Genomic DNA, 20044 nt, shown 5'->3' on the forward strand with positions numbered 1-20044 from the left:
ATGCATTGTAGGATGCTGAGCAGCATCCATGGTCTCCACCCACTAGATGCTGGTAGCACCTTCTAGATGTGACAACCGAAAATGTCTCCAGACATTGCTAAATGTCTCCTGCATATAATATAATTTCCTGTTGAGAACTATTAGATTGGATTAAGGGAACCAATATTTTTACGTAAATTATTCAGTTGAGTCCCTAAGGTTTTCTCCAATATTTCTGCATACTTAATTATTGCCATCTTTTTAAACAAATAAATGATCTAATTTAAAATTGTACTGAAATCCTGCCAGTTTATTAACCTGAAAAAGAAATGAAGAAACAGAAAACATTTCACAAATAGACAGTTAATCAATAGTAGAAGGATTGCACACTCCCAGTCTATAGGTGCCCAGATCCATATGCATGATGACATATGTTGTAAAGTACTAAAACACATACACTGAGAAGATTCAACCTGTACATAAAATTATCGATGAGCTTCCAAAGTTTTGGAAGCATGTAGAAAATTTTAGAAGATTAAGACACTTCAAATATCAGTGAACGTAATTACTCACCATTATATCCTGATTGGCGATAGTAACATACAGATCCAGCTGCCCTTTGTCCTGCGGGGAGATGTCCAATCGTCCACTGAAGGGTGAGATGGTCACTGTCCGGCCTACAGGCAGGATGGGAAGGCTATTGGTGAGGCCTCCATCCACCCACTTCTGTGGAAAGAAACACCCCTTGTCAGCACGTGTCAACGACATACTTCCCACGTGAAGAGAATGAGCATGGATTTCTCAACAGCACTCTTTCCTTCTAACACAATCCAGGCCTTGGATATGCTCTTAAATTACTATTTATGAGGACTAATTTGATTGGGGATTTGTTTTGGAAGCAAATCAATTTTTGTACACATATCATGTACCCATATAAGAGCTTGACAGAATCAAGAAACTCTTCAATTGTTTAAAAGCTTTAACTTGGGGCCAGCCCGGTGGCGCAGCAGTTAAGTGCGCATGTTCCACTTCTGGGTGGCCCAGGGTTCGCTGGTTCAGATCCCGGATGTGGACATGGCACCACTTGGCACGCCATGCTGTGGTAGGCGTCCCACATATAAAGTAGAGGAAGACGGGCACAGATGTTAGCTCAGGGCCAGGCTTCCTCAGCAAAAAGAGGAGGATTGGCAGATGTTAGCTTAGAGCTAAGCTTCCTTGGAAAAAATAAATAAATAAATAAAATAATGAAAGCTTTAACTAGATTATTTTACATAAGATGTACCTAAATTTTTACTGATGACAGTGCACTTGTACAAAGATGTGTAATTACGTTGGGATTTGTTATCTAATCAAAGTGGAAAGCCAAGTTTACTGTTGACACTGAACAAAGCATCCACCACCACAGGACATTCCATTTTTGTTATAAGAACCAGAAATTGGCATTTTATGCAGCAAACTTAAAAATAAATTGACCAACCAGAAATCTTTCTATTTCCAAAGTGGCTCCTGAGATCCATGCCCAAAGGAGAGGGATGGAGAGAGCAGATTGGAGAAGCTTCTAGAAGCTTCTGCTGACCTGTATGCTGAGGAAGGACTGAAGAAGCACAAACACAATATTCCTTATGCTATTTCAAGGCAAAAGAGTCTCAATCCCTCCTTGAACTGACATATTAACATAATGAGCTCTAACAATAAACAAACACACATGATGTATCTGTCATTGGAAATATCCTTCAGTTGATAAGCATAGACAAAAGAGAAAAAGTCTGGCAATGGCTGAGCACCCCACAGACAGGAATCTTTAGTGGAGAAGTCTGTACACTGAGTTTCACCTGAACATTTGTTTAAAATGTAATGTAGAAAAAACAAAACTGAGCTGTGGAGCACAAAAGTGGAGTGAGGAGGGAGAAACGGGTTAGGATAAAATGTCCTTAACTTAGTTAAGACAATTCATTCATTTTTTTCTAAGGGGTCTTTTTTTTTTTAATCTCTCTTACTTGTTTTTATTTCTAAAGCTGGTGACCAAAGGATCAGACAACATTGTTTACAATACCCTTGGCCAGACACCAACTCCCTCAAAGGGAACAAAAGTAAATAAATAAAAAGTGAAAATTTCTTTTGAGGGAATTACATTTTGGTGGAGGAGAAAACATAACTAGATTGGATTAAAATAGAACCAAGCTGGATAATTTGCATATTGTCATTATTTTTGAAAGAACAAACACACATTATTATATAATCATATTATGTGTACTATATGGACACATACATAGTCATGTGTTTGTGTATATGTATATGAGTATATATGCTTATATATGGCTATATAAACACAGTTTAAAAGGGGAGGTTTGCAGTAAGAAGGCCCTAAAATACCTGGTTCTGTGCCTTATCGTCCCAGGGCTTTTTTTTCCAATTGCTTTGGGTATGGATAACAATTTCTGTAACCGGTTAATATCTAGAGAAGAAAAGACACCTTCCGAAATTATCTTTCATATTCTCAACAGACTATCTCACCAATGACGTAAAAATTCATTTAGGTTTCATCAAGGGAAACTAAGAATATGTACCATGTGTCATATAACTTTAAGTAAGAGCCCATCTGACTTATTCAACTTAAGGAAAAGAAGGGCAATCTGGCTCATTAAATTGCAAAGTGTTCTCATTTACCATGGGGTTAATGACTGCTGTTTCAGAGAATTGAAAATCCTTTTTCCAAATTTTGTTCGCTCTTGTTAGTTTATTCTGATTGGATAAATGACTACGGAAAACATACAGCTTATCAAATGAGTTGATTAAATTTGCAATGTTACTAGCACCTCTGTAACCATAACCCCACCTGCTCAGATATTCTAAACGCAGTGAGTGCATCTTATTCCTGATTTATGCTCTCATGAGCTGCATCGCTCCCAAACAACCACACATGCATTCAGGGATGCTGATTCTAGCAAAATTTCTGGAAACAACAGCAGCAGCAAACATTCTTCAACCTCCAAATTAAAATGAAAACATTTTACATCTTGTGTGCTACTGAAAGTGTAAAATTCTGTATCTTAAAGACTGTCCATGAATTCTCTGGCTGTTTGCCACATGTTCCTGCAAGTCCTGCCCACATTCGACCTCGTGGGTAACATTCCCTAAGCTGGCAGCTACTGCCATGAGCTTCTATGATTCCAAAATCTTCCTCAAGAGAAACAACTCTGCTGGTTCTTCCCAGGACGGTTCTGCCTGGAGTTTGTTAGTTTTCTGCACATGGCACCATAATCCTCAAAGGAATGGGAAGGCCAAACACAGAACAAATTCCTGAGCAGTATGTGTTGCAAAAACAAACTTGCTGCTGGCCCTACAGTACTGTCACTTGTCCTAATACCCTTTCTTCCAACCTCTGACCATATTCCAAGCATGCTCCACATTAAAGTCAACTGCCTGCGGCCAAAGAGCTATGAATAAACAAGTGTTCAACAGAAAATCAAATCGCATGCCCCATGGTGGGGTGGGGGCCTACTGGGACTCTTCTCTAAGGGTTACAGCGCTGAAAGCCAGAAGTAATGGAATCACTTCTAACGGGACAGCGGCACCTTTACTCCCAAACAGGCCAGGCTATTCATCTGTCCGTACTGGTCAAATTTTGCCCTACAAGCTGACGTGTTATGGGACATGTGAAGAACATCCACTGAGGTTTATAAATTCAAACAACTCCTGTCATATAATTTAAGGGGAAACTTGAAAAACAACCTGATGAGGTATTCTCTACTGAAAGAGCCTAGTTATTCATTAGGCAAGAACTTCCACAGCATCCAGTGTGTGCCTGGATATGTGTCAGACACTGGCATGTTTGTGACAGAACCCCAATATAGGGCTAAATTTCCTTCAGGTGTACTGTGCTCAAAAAACAAGTGAATAAAAAATGCTTTGTTGGGAGAATGAATGAGATGTTGATATCTACAATTATTATAAATACCATGGCACAGGGCGTAATGGTTTATAAAACAACTTCTTATGTGTCATTTAATTGACCTTTATAGGAATATTGCTAGTATATTGTTTCCTCATTTTACAGAAAAGGCCATTGAGGCTTGCAGGCTTACTTGCTCTAGGTCAGGGGTTGCCAAACTATGGCTCACCATCTGCTTCTATGAATAAAGTTCTATTGGCACACAGCCATACCCTTTCATTTACGTATTTATTGCCTGTGGCTGCTTTCCCACCGCAACAGCACAGTTGAGTAGTGTGTCTGTTGACAGAGACTGTATTTCCCACAATGCTAAAAGTATTTACTATCTGATACTTTACAGAAAATATTTGCCAACCCCTGCTGTGGAGTATGCAGGCAAGAGGAGTGGAGCTGGTCTATTTACTTCAGTTCAGTGTTGTTTCTCATACACTGTAAAATACTGCAATGCGTGATGGAGGTAGGGCAAATCAGAATTGTTTTCTTCAGGGTCAGGGACAAGTGGGCCAGGGGAAGTAAATGTGCTTTGAAAAATAATTTTGTAGTTGCAAAGATATCTTCTTTGCTTTCATGCTATAGAGAACAAATAGTCATGTCCAACAGAACGTTCTTTGTTAGTGATTCTCAAAATAGAGGAGAGAGAAAGAGAGAAAAGGAGATACCTAGCCCCAGGACATAGGTCAGAATCTCCCATTTGGGGTGAGGAAACACAGGAGGGGAGGAGAGACATATGAGATTTTTTCATCAAAGGGAGACAGGTTAAAATAAAATTTTGAAAAAGAAGTTGAGAAACCCTGCCATACTGACTTCCACTAATGATTCTTGGTACATTGCTGTCTTTCTTAATTTTTGGATTTCTGAAGATTACTCAAAAACAGTGACTCTAGGTATCCAATTTTGAGAAACCTCTAAAGAAATATTTAGAGATGACATTCTATAAACGCTATGTAGTAAATATTACCTGGAAGACTAACCTATTTTTTCAAAACTGAAAAAGACAAGGCAAAAAAAAGTTTAAAAAGCTGCTGAAAAATAATGATTTTCTATTTCAGAGTAACTGTAAATTGATAACCAGATTTCCATCAAGTTCAATCCAGCTGGCAGCCAGGCCAGCTGTCACTGTTTGCTATGATGGAGACTGGGCTACACATCCATGTGAAATGTCTAATTCATGAAGAAACAGAAGCCTAAGGACCACAGAAATAATTTTATATAAATACATGGTAATGAAGAGTATTCCACAATTTTGTTTCACACAGATAAGTCAATAATGACAGGATTAATAATCCATCACCCACGCAAAAGGCTCGATGGACTAGAGTAATATAATGATAAACTTTCTCTATATAATACAGAGTCAAAATATTACTTGAATTCTAACTCAGACCAAAAAAAAAAAAAACCTACAGCTTTTCTTGTGATCTTCATATATCAGTTCTAGAGATTATCTCATTCTGTTATTCTGATATTGTAGTCAATACTGCTTCTATCAGTTAAAAAAAACCCCAACAGGGGCTGGCCCCGTGGCCGAGTGGTTAAGTTCGCGCGCTCCGCTGCAGGCGGCCCAGTGTTTCGTTGGTTCGAATCCTGGGCGCGGACATGGCACTGCTCATCAAACCACGCTGAGGCAGCGTCCCACATGCCACAACTAGAAGGACTCACAACGAAGAATATACAACTATGTACTGGGGGGCTTTGGGGAGAAAAAGGAAAAAATAAAATCTTAAAAAAAAAAACAAAAAAACCCCCAACAACTTATTAGTTAGGAATTCCTCTTAAAATTCCTCATTCTTGTTCCAAACTGATGACAAGCACCTGTGAAAATGTGGCCTGACAGTATGCTTAGCTTATTTGATCACTGGAAGGAGGCCATATGCACTGAAAGAAAATTCATTAGACAAAAATATAAGACTGAACTTCCATTTATTTCTGTTCATTTATTCAACTGTTAATGAAGATTTAATATTAGCAGGGTGCTAAACATGGCCTTATAAGATGAAGCCAGGAAAGCTACAAAAACTTTTAAAAAATTTTAGGAAAATGAAGCAGTTTTCAAAGATGTCACAACACTTTAAATAACTGGGAGACAGTTTAGGAAGGAATCATACTGTTATTTGCTGTGGTTTAAGTTAACCTTAAGCCTTATGAAAGTATGAAACATTTAAGTGATTAATAATAAAAGATATTTTAAAAATAAAAATATTAGGTTCACAAATAAATGTGAGTACGATCCAGGCTGTTCGATACCTAGGCGGACACAAGGAGATCTGTGTACTGAGTAAGGGTGGCAGGGTGGAGCTGGACTCACCCTGTCTCAGCCGGGCCACACGGCCACCAGGCACTCCTCAGCCTCCCACGGCACCCCAGGGCACATGCAAGGAATGCCAGCTCCCTCTGTACCTCCTGCCGCGTGACCTCCAGCGCTGCAGAAAAACACCCAAAGCCAACGAACAAAACAAAACCGGAGCTCCGCGAAAACACTAAAACCTAGGAGAGGTGTTTTCAGCATGACGGCAAGTTTGTGTAATTTAAATTGTATGAAAAGCTCACACCCACAGTAAGCAGTGCATTTAAAACAAAGTTCACATTTCCCTGAAAACGGAAAGAGTCTAGAAAATAACTTGGCCTAGAAAGCCTATTAAAGTGTGGGAGGGGATCAGGCTGATAGAGAGTCAGTAATAAGCAGAGAACGACACAGGCAAATGGTGGTTTTGTGGCTGCATAACTGAAGCTAGGTCTCGGAGCGCCCTGTCAATCACTGTGTGCATGGGGCTGCCCTTCTTCGCCTTCCTTCAACAACCAGGAAAATCGACTGCTTTCAGGAGACATTAGGTTCCATCCAACAACTAAGTCTGATGCGTCTACTATGCACAGATACGAGTAATCAGCAAGACCTTGTCAACCTGCCCAAGGTCAAGGGACTCAGGGTGATGGCCTCCATCTTTCTCACAGCTCTGGGCACTGTATTCCCTGCTGTTGATTGTGGCTGTCCTTCTATGCTCATGTCCAAGTATTCAATCATATAATGGGAAATTCAACTGAGGACATCTGACCCATTAACCATTCCTAGTTTGCAGGCCACACACCCAAGAAGTAGGGGTGGGGACAGATGGAAATAAAATGAGGGAGATACTTTTGAAAGGAATGAACAAGGCAAGGCAGGGCAAGAGGTACAGCAGAGATACAAACATTAGAGAGCATCCTGGGAAAGTCGCCCCCTTACTAGCTAGGTGACCTCAGTGAAATAGATGAACATCTCCGCATCTCAATTTCCTCATCTGCAAAATACAGGTAACAATCCCTACAACAGATAGGAGAGGATTCTGATAGAAAACAATAACAACAGAAGTTTTACTTCTTTTTCTGCAAAAAGGAATATGGACAGTGGATTGGTAAGCCACCCCCCCCCAAGCCCCCACCAAATCATTCAGGGCCCACATCTTTCTAGCTCATAATTTGGCCATCATCAGGGTGTGATTTGTGATCTCATGAGCCACAATGGCTGCTGGGGCTCAAGTCATCACCTCTAAGTTCTGGGCAGCAAGAAGGAAAGAAAGGCATATAACCTCCCTTCCTGTAAATCCCACAGTAATTCGGTGTATATTTCATTGGCCAGCACTTAAATGGCTGGCCACACCTAGCTACAAGGGAAGCAGGGAAATGTGGCCTTTTAACTATACAGCACTAGATCCAGCTAAAAATTGGGGTTCTGTTACTAAGGAAGGAAAGGAAAGTATATGTTGGAAGAAAACTAGGAGCTTCGACCACCTGCACCTCTTTCATAATATAGTTATTAGTATTTAAACAAGGGAAATGTTTGGCATAGTCTTAGAGCATACGGGGCTCCTGGGACTCAGCTCTGTTCTAATCTTGACTCCAGCCTCCCTTTCCCCACATCCCACCTCTTACTATCACTTCAGATTCCACCTACATTCCACCTTCTCGGTCACTACCTCTTAATTATGGATTACATCAGCAATTCTGACAACTCGACTTCTGAACTCCCTTTTCACGATAACATATAATCTCATGAAATTAGCTTTTTTTTTTACCATTTAGCCATTTCTGTCATTATGGTATATTATAAAGCAATAATTTGAAGTAAAATCACTACATTTCAGATCATTATAAAATTAAAGTTCATAACATAAGGTTGATTTGATGGTATCTTTATTCAAAATTAATGTGTAAAAATAAATGTTGACTTTCACTCATACAGTAAGAGGGAAAATGCTACTTACTTTACAATAATTATGTAAAATGCAATGCCTCTCAAATAAATTTTTAAATGACAACATAGATCATGATCCTTGGGAACTAAAGATCTGTTAGCTCTGAGAGACAGTATCAAAAATAAGAAAAAACCCTGCTTTCCAGGGGCTGATGTTTAAATTATTTTATGTTGCTCTTAAAAAAAAACCAATGTATATTTTCTTTCTATCTGGTCACAAAGAGGGTTTTAGCCTACTGTACGTGAGCACATCACTGTGAACAATATATTGTATACATATGGCTAACAGACAGAGTTCAGACTGGACATAACAGTCACTCGCAGACTTTCCATCTCCGTCGTCTACACGGCCGCGCCAGTTGCTTACCCTCTCTTTACCTCACCCTCCTCAACTGTCCTTTTAGACATCATCCTGGGGCAGACCAGTTTGGGCCCAGAATCACACGGGAAACACAGAAGACTGGAAAGACCAGGAAAGCTCAAAGAAAGAAAATCGCAAGGACTGACAAGATCAGAACCCAGACAGGTCCCCCATCATATTAGGTGAGGGATGCAAAAACCAATTCCTTGCTTGTGAGACCATCGAGTCTTTGAGCACAGGCACAGTGCTGGACCCTCAAAGTGAATGAATGCATGAATGACAGATATGAAACCCTTCTCATGTACTCATTTATGAATAAATACATATTATATATATAAACAACAAATGGCATTTATTCATCCATGAATATGTGTCTGATCTTGGGTATGTGCTAAACAGAGACTGTATTTGATTATAACATGCACATCTCTGATATGTATTAAATAGAGATTGTATTTGATCATACAAAGCATATCTCGGGCATGTGTTAGATAGTATATTTGATTATAAAATGCACATCTCTGGTATGTGTTAAATAGAGATTGTATTTGATCATAGAAAGCAGGCATGTGTTAGATACTGTATCTGATTATAAAATGCACATCTCTGGTATGTATTAAAGTGCGTGCAGGTGTGGGGGAGTGGCTAGAGTAGGTGGTGAACATTTCGTACAAACATGGTGAGAAGGCAGACGGGAGCTGGCTGAAATGTCCTTGGGCAGCACTGAGAGCAGACTGCAGGTGGACGCTCGCCTCTAAACGTCTCGGGGGGGAAAAAGCTGGCTTCCGGCCTGGAGGGCCAGCCCCAAGTGAGGGAAGCTCTCCTGGAATGAAGGCTGTTTCCCCTCCTCCTTGACAAACATCCTGGTGAGAGGAGGACCTGGGAGGGGGCTTGTGGCGCAGCAGGGTGTCTGACATAGGATGGGATGAAGTCTCGGGCTCTGTTTGGGAGGGTAGGTGTGAGGCACCCTGATCCTTTCCTTCTCCCACTCTGACAGTGCGGTTCCGTTTCTAGCTGTTTATGGAGGGGCTGTGAATAGGACTTTATCAGGAAAAAAAAAGTCTTTTACTCTTTTTTTTAAAAAAGTAAAGGGTTTAGACGGGATGAAAAAAGGAGCCTCCCAGTCAATCATTGTCAACTGCAAGACCTTGCCAATAAGGTACCACGGCCCCATACTTGATTTTTTTTCTGTTGAGCAGAAACAAAACTACATATGAAAAGAAAATTACATAAACTGATTAGGAGCCACCAGAATAATTATAAAATCGGCTCTTTCAAAGGAAACATATTGAACCGGGAACTCCTGGTAATTCTTCAGTGAGAGCCACATTACCTGCCCTCTGTATTCCACTGGATTCAGTCCCGCGTAAATAGGCACGAAGCTGCTGGCTAAGAGAACCTAGACAGATAAGAGAAAGACACAGTCAGGAGCATGGGCATTAACGCTCGCACGACAGATTTGATACAGTATTTACTGTAAAATTTTAAATTTTTTAAAAAAATTAAAAAATCTACTCTGAAAAATTAAGTAAGTTCCATATATTTCAAGTGCACTATGGGACACACTTAAACAGAAGATAACATTTCAATATCTGAAAAGACCCTAGAGAGATGTGTACAACGCAATGTTCTCTGACTCAGTGGACTTCACCTGAGTGAAATCGGCATTTCAATCATAGACAACCAAGGTGTTATGAAATTAAAGCCCAGGTAAGTCTACATTCTGGAGTATGTACAGGGTGCAAATAAATTATTTACAATGTTCTATCATACACTGCAAAAATGGTTTTAAAGTTGTGCTCGTATTTTCCCGAGGAACAAACTCCTCTGGTTATTACAGAGGAGATTAGCCTGCAGCTCAGGGATGTTCGAATTTATGTCACCAGGATGTCACCAAGGGAGCAACACATTTTATGTGCTAGCGACATGGTCTGGATATACAACGAGACAGTGGCAGGGAGAGACACCAATTATACTTCATCTTCCATTTAAAAAGTCAAAAAAGATTGCTGTTTAAAATATGACCATTTCTTCCAACAGAAGAAGTCGGGGTCCGGGAGCTTTTCTGACATGCCCATGTTTTGTTCTGCAGTGGAGTTTCCAAATCCCTAGTCTTTATTTGGAAAGAGACAGCATTAGATACTGAATGTTTAAGCTATACTCTTTCAACCGAGAAGCAAAGACTCCATGGTTGGTTGTTGTCAAAGATTGCATGAGATTTCCTTTTTTTGGCATATATTATTCAGAAATGGACTGTGGCCCAAAAACTGATTTGTAAATCATCCATTTAGAATTATTTAAAACTAAGAGGGCATCTTCCCCAAAGAAGCTATTTCATAGATATGATTTCTGAGGTCAGCTCTCAAAGGCCAATTTGTTATGAATTGTGACTAAATGATAGAGCCAGTCACCAGCATAACATGATTTCTACAGGAAAAATCCTCTCAGGTTGCCACTGGACACAGCTGGAACCCATTTATTTCTGCGCCATGTCCCTGGGACTTGGCACAGCTTTCTCACGCGGTGCTTCCTCCTCTACCACGTCTCCTGGCTCCTCACGGCCAAAAAGCCCGCTGCAGGGAGGGGTCTGCATCTCCTTCACGGAGCTGATACCCAACACATCCCTGCTGGCGGCTCTCCCTTCCCCGAGGTAGGAGTGAGGACCTCCTGTGCTTCCCCCCACTCTCAACAGTGGGAGAAACAAGGACTCCTCCATGTTGTGGGTGGCATGTTGGGTGCATGGGAGAGGTCCTGACTGTAACAGCTCCCACAGTAACGGGCTCCTGACGGGTGGCCCAGAAGCATCTGGGGCGTCAGATTTGGGTAGTGGCAAATTCATTGGTGTAAGGGCACAACAGGGGGACTCCAGCAGGAAAGAAGCAAGGAAGTGACAGGTGTTACATGTGCCTGTTGTGCCAGGCTGGTGCTAAGTACCAGAACCAGGTACATAATTTGTGGGCCCAGAATGAAATGAAAACACAGGTATTAAGAATTGCAAGATGTCGACAGTGCGGCATTAAACCAAGGCACAATGACACCCTTGCACAAGAGTCTTCAGAAGAAAAGTCAAACAGACATGCCACTAGCAAGGCATTCATCTCAAAATCTCAGAGGTCAATGCGCAGCATGACAGAAGAGTATGCCGTTACGTTAACCATGCCCGTTCCACAACAGGCAAAGCAGGAGTGAGCATCACCTGATCTCGGGTGATCCGTGGAAGATCACTTAAATCGGTGGGCAGACAGGGGGGAACCAAGCACATTCAGGCCCAACCTTCCCAGCCCTCGGGGAGCGGTGACGTCAGCAGTTGGGTTTTTTTCAGACAAAGGCTGTTTACAGTTATGGTGTCTGAGTGCACTGGAACTAAATTTGGCCCTATCATCAATTGGCTACTCCTTTAAAAAACACAATTACAGACTCTAGGTATGTTTTGCAAGCACAATGCAGCTATTTAATGAAGTTATTCGGCAAACTGCGACATTGCACCGTAGCAATAACTGGAACAATTTGTGGATAGTGCACATATCAGGAAATTACAGTACTTAGAGGTCTTTAAAGAACCAAAGAGGCTCTATAAATACAACGATTTATTTCACTATGCTGCACAGACATATGTGCCCTGCGGGGGGGAAAAAATCACTACCCTTACAGCAGAATTATGTGGCTTTTTTTCCCCCTGTGTCAAAGTATAATGTGAAGTTCACAAGTTAATGTTTAGAACTCTTTTGAGGTGTTTGGATGAAAAATGCTATCCAATTACTTTGCTACAGATAATAACAGTAAGAATCCTCCTAAATGATATGAAGAGTGCAATGAACTGGAAAATACCTGTCACTCCTCCAAATCAATGTATTTGTTCTGTCATAGCCTCTCTCCCTTTATATGGGCTGGTGATCTGTATATCAAACTACATTTAGTGGGAAAATTTGCTTTTGATAGTTAAGAACTAAGCGGCTTTTCTTACTTGGACTCAGCGTATTGCCATTTTATTACAAGCAAATAGGATCTTCTAAGGAAGGAGACAAAGGCTGACATTCTAAGGCCACTTAATAAAATATTATGCCTAACCATGTGCTTTTACTGTGTCTGACCTCATTGTTTTCCCAGTAAAACTTCTCTCACCAATAAATCTCAATACATCTAGAGCAGTGGTTCTCAACCAGGGGGTCTTAGCCCCCTGGGGACATTTAGCAATATCTGGAGACAGTTTTGTTTCACACTCTGTGTGGGGGTGGTCCTACTGGCATCTATTGAGTAGAGGCCAGGGGTGCTTCTAAACATCCCACAATGTGCAGGACAGCCACCACCACAAAGAAGTATCGGATCCCAAGTGTCACGAGCACCATGGTTTGGAGCACTGAGACAGAAATCAGGGACCTCCCATTCAGACTCCATCACTGGGCCCAGCACCTTAAGCCTTACATGTAGCTTAAACCATTGATTTGGTTTTTGTTTCATTCTTACTAAATATACAATGATCAAAAGAAAAGTCAGTGACTTCCTGCAGCAACCGTATAAAACATTGCCAAGTGCATATTCAATACACGTTCTGACTGCTCTTTGCATTTTACATTTTATAGAAAAGGGGTGTTTACAAAATTATGTGGCCGGGCTTCCTTAGAGAATAAATTCTCAACAAGTTTCATTTATGCCTAGAGTTTACTGTGGAGTTTAATGAGAATCTGGCTGTTTATTCAGAACCTGCTGGTGTAGTTGAAATTCAAAGACAGATTCAAATTTATCTTCCCAAGTCTTCCCAAGATAATGACCAATCTTAAATTCAGTCCTTATTTCACCTTCCCATGGCTAAATGTGAGATCTTGCTGTAAGAGTATTCTCGCTAAGTGCAAGGAAATTTAGGACATCATAGCAATGGAGACAGGGTGGCTCTTCCCAAGAGGGACAAGGTTCTGCAGGAAAGCTTTCCTTGGTACACATATCAAAGAGCATTCATGTATGACAAAAGACCATTTCAGATCATATATGTGCATCAGTCTTAAACACAAAGAATTCAATGATTTGTACTAATTCAGACAAGTGGTGGAACACCACCACTCTGCAGCATAGTTAATTTCAAAATCAGTTCTGGTCAGCTGTGGAGGTGACATGACTTTCTTTTAAACAAAGGATTTACCTCCCTAATTATGCTTTCCTGAAGGCTACTATTAAAATGTGCTTGGATTTCCTGATTGCATGTTTCGTTCTGAAGAAACATAGCCCAGAATAAAATCTGGCACTTGAAATGAATGAGTTGATTTGCAAAATGTATACATTTGGACATTCAGGGGATAATGTGTAGAGAGGCCCAGAAGTAAACGAATCGTGAAGCACCCATGATAAACATGAAGAGTTGGCAGCGATGAGACTCAGGAGAGCAAGGACCCCTGAAGGTTAGCAGGTGTCCTTGGTAAGTACCCAAGAGTTGACGAAGCCCTTTTGCACATATTATTTCACTTGATCTTCGTAGCAGTTTGTGGGGTAGTTGGGACAGTGTGGATTCTATCTTACGGATGAAGAAACTAAGGTACTGACAAGTTGAGACTTGCCAAGGATCCCACAGTTCGTCAGCACAAGGCCTGGGCTTTTCCATCCCCAAAGTACCATCTGCCTTCGCAGAAACTATCTCACGTTGGCATTGATCTGTTCAAAGCAACTGGCCTGCAGGCATAAATGATCAGTGGATTTGATCCTCCGTGGGGACATTTTTACGTGTGCCCCCTTACCCCCAAAAAGGGTGTGGCATCCAAAATGAATCTCTGTTGATGGGAAATAAAGGTGAGCTGTTTGGAGGAGGGAGTCTCCTGGGGCTCTGGTTTAACTATATAAAGGGCTCTCCCCTCTGTAGGTCATCTCATAGCTGGTGGCAGCCGACATCACATATGTTTCCCTATCTCGGCACAGTCACTATTGGGGAGGAGGGGAGTGGTTGGCACAGATAAATTCTGGACAAATACCTGAAGATCACGTCTGTCTTATAATGGTATATAAAGAATGGAAAAAACTGAGGTTCTTAGTCCACTCAGGCTGCTATAACAAAATACCATAAACTGGGTGACTTAAAAAACAATAGTCATTTATTTCTCACAGTTCTGGAGACTGGGAAGTTGAAGATCAAGGTGCCTGCATATTTGGTGTCTGGTAATAGTCTGATTCCTGGTTCATAGACAGTGGTCTTCTCACTGTGTCCTCACATGGCGGAAGGGCCAGGGAGCTCCCCGCGGTCTCCTATAAGGGCACTGATCTCATTCCTGAAGGCTGCACCCTCATGACCCAAGCACCTCCCAAAGGCCACACCTCCTAATACCACCGCAATGGGGGTTAGGATTTTAACATGAATTTTGGGGTGACACAAACATTCAGACCATAGCATTCAACCTCTGCTCCCCAAGATCCATGTCCTTGTTGCATGCAAAATACATTCATTCCATCCCAATAGCCAAAAAAGTCTTAACTTGTTCCAGCATCAACTCAAAAATTTAAAGTCCAAAGTCTCATGTAAATATCACCACGGTCAGATAGGGGTGAGCCTCAAGGTGCCATTCATCCTGAGATAAAGTGCTCTCCAGGTGTGAACCTGTGAAATCAATCATGTTATGTGCTTCCCACTACAACGGCGGGACGGGCATAGGATGGACATTCCCATTCCAAAAGAGAGAAATAGGAAAGAAAAAAGGGCAACAGGTCCTCTGCAACCCAATGGGGCAAATTCCATCAGACCCTAAGGTTGGAGAACAATCCTCCTAGGCTTGAGGCTTTGCCCTCCAGGCCCCTGGGGCAGGGGTCCTGCCCCTGCAGCTTTGCAGGGCAGCCCTGCCCCTACAGCAGCTCTGTGGCTGGTTCCCGCTCCACGGCAGTTCTCTACAGTGGCCCCAGCTCTGCACAGCTCTGTGACTGGGTCTCATGCCAGAAGCTTCCCAGAGTTGGTACCACCTCATGCCGATTGCTCTACAATCTGGGGTCTCAGTGGTAGCCTCGCCCCCGTGGCTCTGCCAGCATTGCCCTAGTGGGGGTGTCTACAGGTCTTTCTTCCACTATCTTGGACAATGGTCCTGCTTCTGTTCTGAAGACTGATTAATCTCCTCATCAGATGGTTGTTTTGTGTCCATGTCCCATCCCCCGCTCCACCCGGCCTTTCTGTTCTGTTCTGAAGAAGCTCTCTCATTCTTTTCAACAAGGATAGGCTGAGAATGTTCCACATCTTCAGTTCTGCTTCACTTTTGATGAACAATCCCATGTTGAAGTCATTTCTCTCCTCTTGCATTTTACTGTAAGCAGTCAAGAGAAACCAGGTCGTTCCTTCAACACTTTGCTTAGAAATTGCCTCATCAAATATCCAGGTTCATTGCTCACAAGTTCTACCTTCCACAGAAGACTAGGGCTTGAAGACAATTCAGCCAGTTCTTTGCCACTTTATAACAAGGATGGCCTTTCCTCCGTTGTCCAATAACATTTCCTCATTTTCGTTTGAGACCTTATCAGAATGGCCTTTACCATCCATATTTCTACCCACATTCTGCTCACAACCACTTAGCAATCTCCAGGAAGATGGAGGCTGTTTCTCCAGCTCTCCTCTTTTCTTTCTGAGGACTCACCAGAATCATCTTTAAAGGTCTGTTCACGGCAATGCAGGCTTTCTCTAGTATGCATCTCAAAACTTCCAGCCTCAGCCCACTACCCAGTTCCAAAGCCTCTTCCACTCTTCTGGGTATTTGTGACAGAAGCAGCCCCACTTCTCAGTACCAATTTCCTGTCTTATTCCTTTGGGTTATAACAAAATACTATAAACTGGGTGGCCTATAAACAATAGACATTTACGTCTCACAGTTCTGGAGGCTCAGAATTCCAAGATTAAGGCACTGGTAGATTCAGTGCCCGGTGAGAACTCGCTTCTCACTGTGTCTTCACGTGGAAGAAGGAGTAAGGGAGCTCCCTGGTGTCTCTTGTATAAGGACACTAATCTCATTCATGAGGGCTCTGCCCTCGTGACCTAATCACCTTCTAAAGGTTCTACTTCCTAATACCATCACATCGGGGATTAGGATTTCAACATTTGAATCTTGCGGGCACACAAATATTCAGCCCATAGCACTGAGTTAAATCACCATGGACACAAGATTCAGAATACTATGGAAATCTAATCCCAAATAAAATGAATCTTTGGACCACACCATTGGTCAACAGAGGTTCTCAGAAAATAATCAACTATCATTGTACCTATCAAATGAAAGGACAATTTTTTCATTCACTAAAAACAATTTAAGTATGAATCATCACACTAATGCAAATTTTTAAAAAAGAAGGCCAGTGGTGAAGAGGTGTAAAACCAATGACTTCAGGTGGCAAAACTTGGTAGTATTCCATTTCCTGAGATGTTATAGATGTAGGTTAGCACATTGTTCATGAACAAAGATGGGGAAAAAGGATTTAAAGAAGAAAATTTGTAGGAAAGGGTGAATCCTACTCAGTCTGCAGAAAAGGAAGTTGTGATTGAACACACAGTTTCATGACAGACTCAAATGGGGTGATGACCAACAATGTGTGTGGCTTATTATCTTAATCATTCATTATTTATTACATATTGGCTGTATTCAACATGCATTTAGGGCTTTACTGTTTAAAACACACTTTTACATGCTCACGGTTGAGAAAACTGGGCTCAAACATAATTACAGCCACGTACTGCATAACAACGATTCAGTCAACAATAGACTACATAAATGGCAGTGGGCCCATAACATTAGTACCATACAGCCTAGGTGTGTAGTAGGCTATACCATCTAGGTTTGTGTAAGTACTCTCTATGATGTTCACACAATGACAAAATCTCCTAACAATGCAGCTCTCAGAACATATCCTTGTCATTAAGCAACACAAGACTGTAGTCCGTGAGGACACTGTCAGGAAATGACTGACCTAGAGATGAACACTGGGAGATGTACACAAAACAAGTAATAATCCAAGAGAGCATTTCAAAAGGACTTAAAGTACACACACACACGTAAGCTACAGGTTTCTAGCTGGATTTTCAGGCACCTAGACACCCTACCTGTAACACAAGGTAGCAGTCAGCCAACGGATAATGAAGACCCTGGCATTTTTTAAAAATCTAACTATTATGCAAAAGAATAAATGAGTTGATAAAAATCACCAATATTTAGTCCTCTCCCACATTCCTTACTGGCTACCAATTGCTATTTGGCATACTCTACCTCTGGTTTCTCTTTCTCTCATCTAGAGAATTTCCAGATAGTTGAAAGTAAACCCAGGGCTGTGTGATCAGAGCCAGGTATGTAAAGCTCCCAGAGACTCGAGTTCCACATTGCAGGCCCACTTCTACTCGGCTTGGGGAACCCCCCGTCTCTACCGGAGGGAAGTGGAAGGACGGGCAGGCAGCTTTCTTCTCTCCCTCCCCACCGACCAGATGGTCAGAACGACCACCGCACACGATACCACCCCAGACAACGTTCTCCCACTGGCCTCTTCTTTCATCAGAACACATAAGCTTGATAACGTCACTACCCAGAAGGGGGATTTCTTTCGTTTTCCCTCCACGCCTTTTCCTTTTCCCTGGTCTAGTTCTCACCCAGTTTTACTCCTTTGAACTAAATGTTTCATGAGTATTCCAGGCAGATATTTCAGACATTTTAACAGCCACCATCTGCTATCAACCAACTATCTATCTTTCCTTTTTTCGTTCTGTAAAAGGTTAGAGAATTCTACTAAACATTTAAAATGCTTTCTGTATAACCTAGGAAAGATGCAATTATTCTCCTTACGAGGTATTACACATTTGTGTCAACTATTTCTCTTCTGTTCAGTGAGCTCAAGTAATTACACCAATCTCTGAATAGTTATTATCAAAAACAAAGCAAATTGAAAAAAATCATGTTTACTACTGCAACAGTTTGCTATTGCTGCTACAACAAATTACCACAAACTTAGAGGCTTAAAACAACATAGATTGATGACCATGTGGTCTAGAGGTCAGCATCTGGCACGGGTCTCACCAGGGCAAACGGGGGTGCTGGCAGGGCTGCCTTCCTTTTGGGAGGTGCTGGAGGAGAATCCATTTCCTGCTCATTCAGACATTGGCAGGATTCAGTTCCATCCAGCTGTAGGACTGTGTGCCCTCTGCCTTGCTAGCTGTCAGAGGGGAGCAGTCCTTGGCTCCTAGAAGCCTCCATGCTCTCCTCACAGGAGAGCTCTACATCTCAGAACCAGCAACGGTGCATGGAATCCGGGAAAGGTCTTCACTTTTAAGGACTCCCATGCTTAGCGTCGGTCCACTCAGATGATCCAGGATCATCTTTCCAAGACCCTTACCTAAATCTGATCTCTAAAATTCCTTTTACCATGTAAGGGAGCATAGCCATAGGTGCTGGGGATTTGGGTGTGGACAATTTGGGGGCCGTTTTCAGCTGACCACATTTCCACATAAAAGGAACTGAGAGGAGGGTAATGTTATCCAGCCTGCGGTGTAATCAAGCATAATGTTAGAGACCCGGACTGTAGTCCCAGCTGGGCCACTAACCAGCTAAATTATTTTGTCCAGGTTATCGAGTGTGTGGGATCCAGATTCTTTGTTCTTTTGTTTTAATAGATGCCACCTGACTTCATTTAATTATTCTTTGTATTCATTGATTGAACGAATATTGATGGGGTTGGCATTGTGCCAGGTGCTGGCACTAAAGCAGTGGACAAAACAGAGTAATCTCTGCCCCCTTGGTGCTTACGTTCTAGTGAAGGAGAGCAGACAACAAAAACTAAATAAATTAAAGCAGTAAAATACAGAGTATGCTGAACAGGAGGGGAGCGAGGAAACACCAGGGGCTCCAACGCTGCAGATGGAGTAGCTAAGGGCAGACTCAATGAGAAGGTACTGCTGTGGGGAGAATTCCCCTCTTGTTTAAGGACACGATGAAAGGTAGTCTTGTTCCCATACAAACCAGAAGGGGTATTCCATCCCATCGCGAGCCTTATGTATCTATATTGGGAATTGACAATTTGTAACAATTCAGGCATGGACTGACCACCTTCTCCCTTCATATTTTGCAAGTCTACATAAGATTATAGAAAAATGCCTTTTTCTAACACACACTATTAATTTATAAGTGAGAGACTGGCGTAATCAGTACACTGAGTAAAAATATTCTAATCTCTTAAGTCACAAAGTAATTTTACTTGTCAGTTCAACATTTCATTAGGTATTTCAAATTATATCATTCAAATGTGAAATTTGAACAGTAAGATTCACTAGTAAAAATCAATGCATTTATCATCTCATTCAGGTGGAACTTTTACCACTCATTTTCAACCCACCACCGTCTGCTGTATCCAAACATGCATTCTCCACATTACGTGAAGCTCGCAATGATTTCTACACAAGGAAAAAGAAAGAAAAAATTGTCTGGCTTTTCTAAGAAAAGCACAGCCTTCCCAATTTACAAATCTGTCATGTATTACCTTAGAAAGCGCATTGTTATATGCGAGTGATTCTGCTCAAGTATTTCCCAGGGATAATGAA

At 41.7% G+C, this 20044-nt stretch overlaps 1 protein-coding gene across 30 annotated transcripts in view; it reads right to left on the reverse strand.

The window, feature by feature from the left end:
• The window catches only part of PNPLA4 (patatin like phospholipase domain containing 4), a 134002-nt gene that overhangs the window by 107008 nt on the left and 6950 nt on the right, over nt 1–20044 (reverse strand). For all 30 annotated transcript variants that reach the window (XR_011434989.1, XR_011434992.1, XR_011434991.1 and 27 more), the window contains exons 5-6: nt 9854–9919; nt 553–705 (exon numbers count right to left, since the gene is read on the reverse strand). Coding sequence is in view for 13 of the 30 variants with exons in the window: in XM_070258128.1 (XP_070114229.1) it covers nt 553–705; nt 9854–9919 (219 nt within the window). In the remaining 17 variants the exon portion in view is untranslated. The remainder of the gene's footprint in view (nt 1–552; nt 706–9853; nt 9920–20044) is intronic.

Source organism: Equus caballus, chromosome X (assembly GCF_041296265.1).
Source record: "Equus caballus isolate H_3958 breed thoroughbred chromosome X, TB-T2T, whole genome shotgun sequence".
NCBI classification, from domain to species: domain Eukaryota; kingdom Metazoa; phylum Chordata; class Mammalia; order Perissodactyla; family Equidae; genus Equus; species Equus caballus.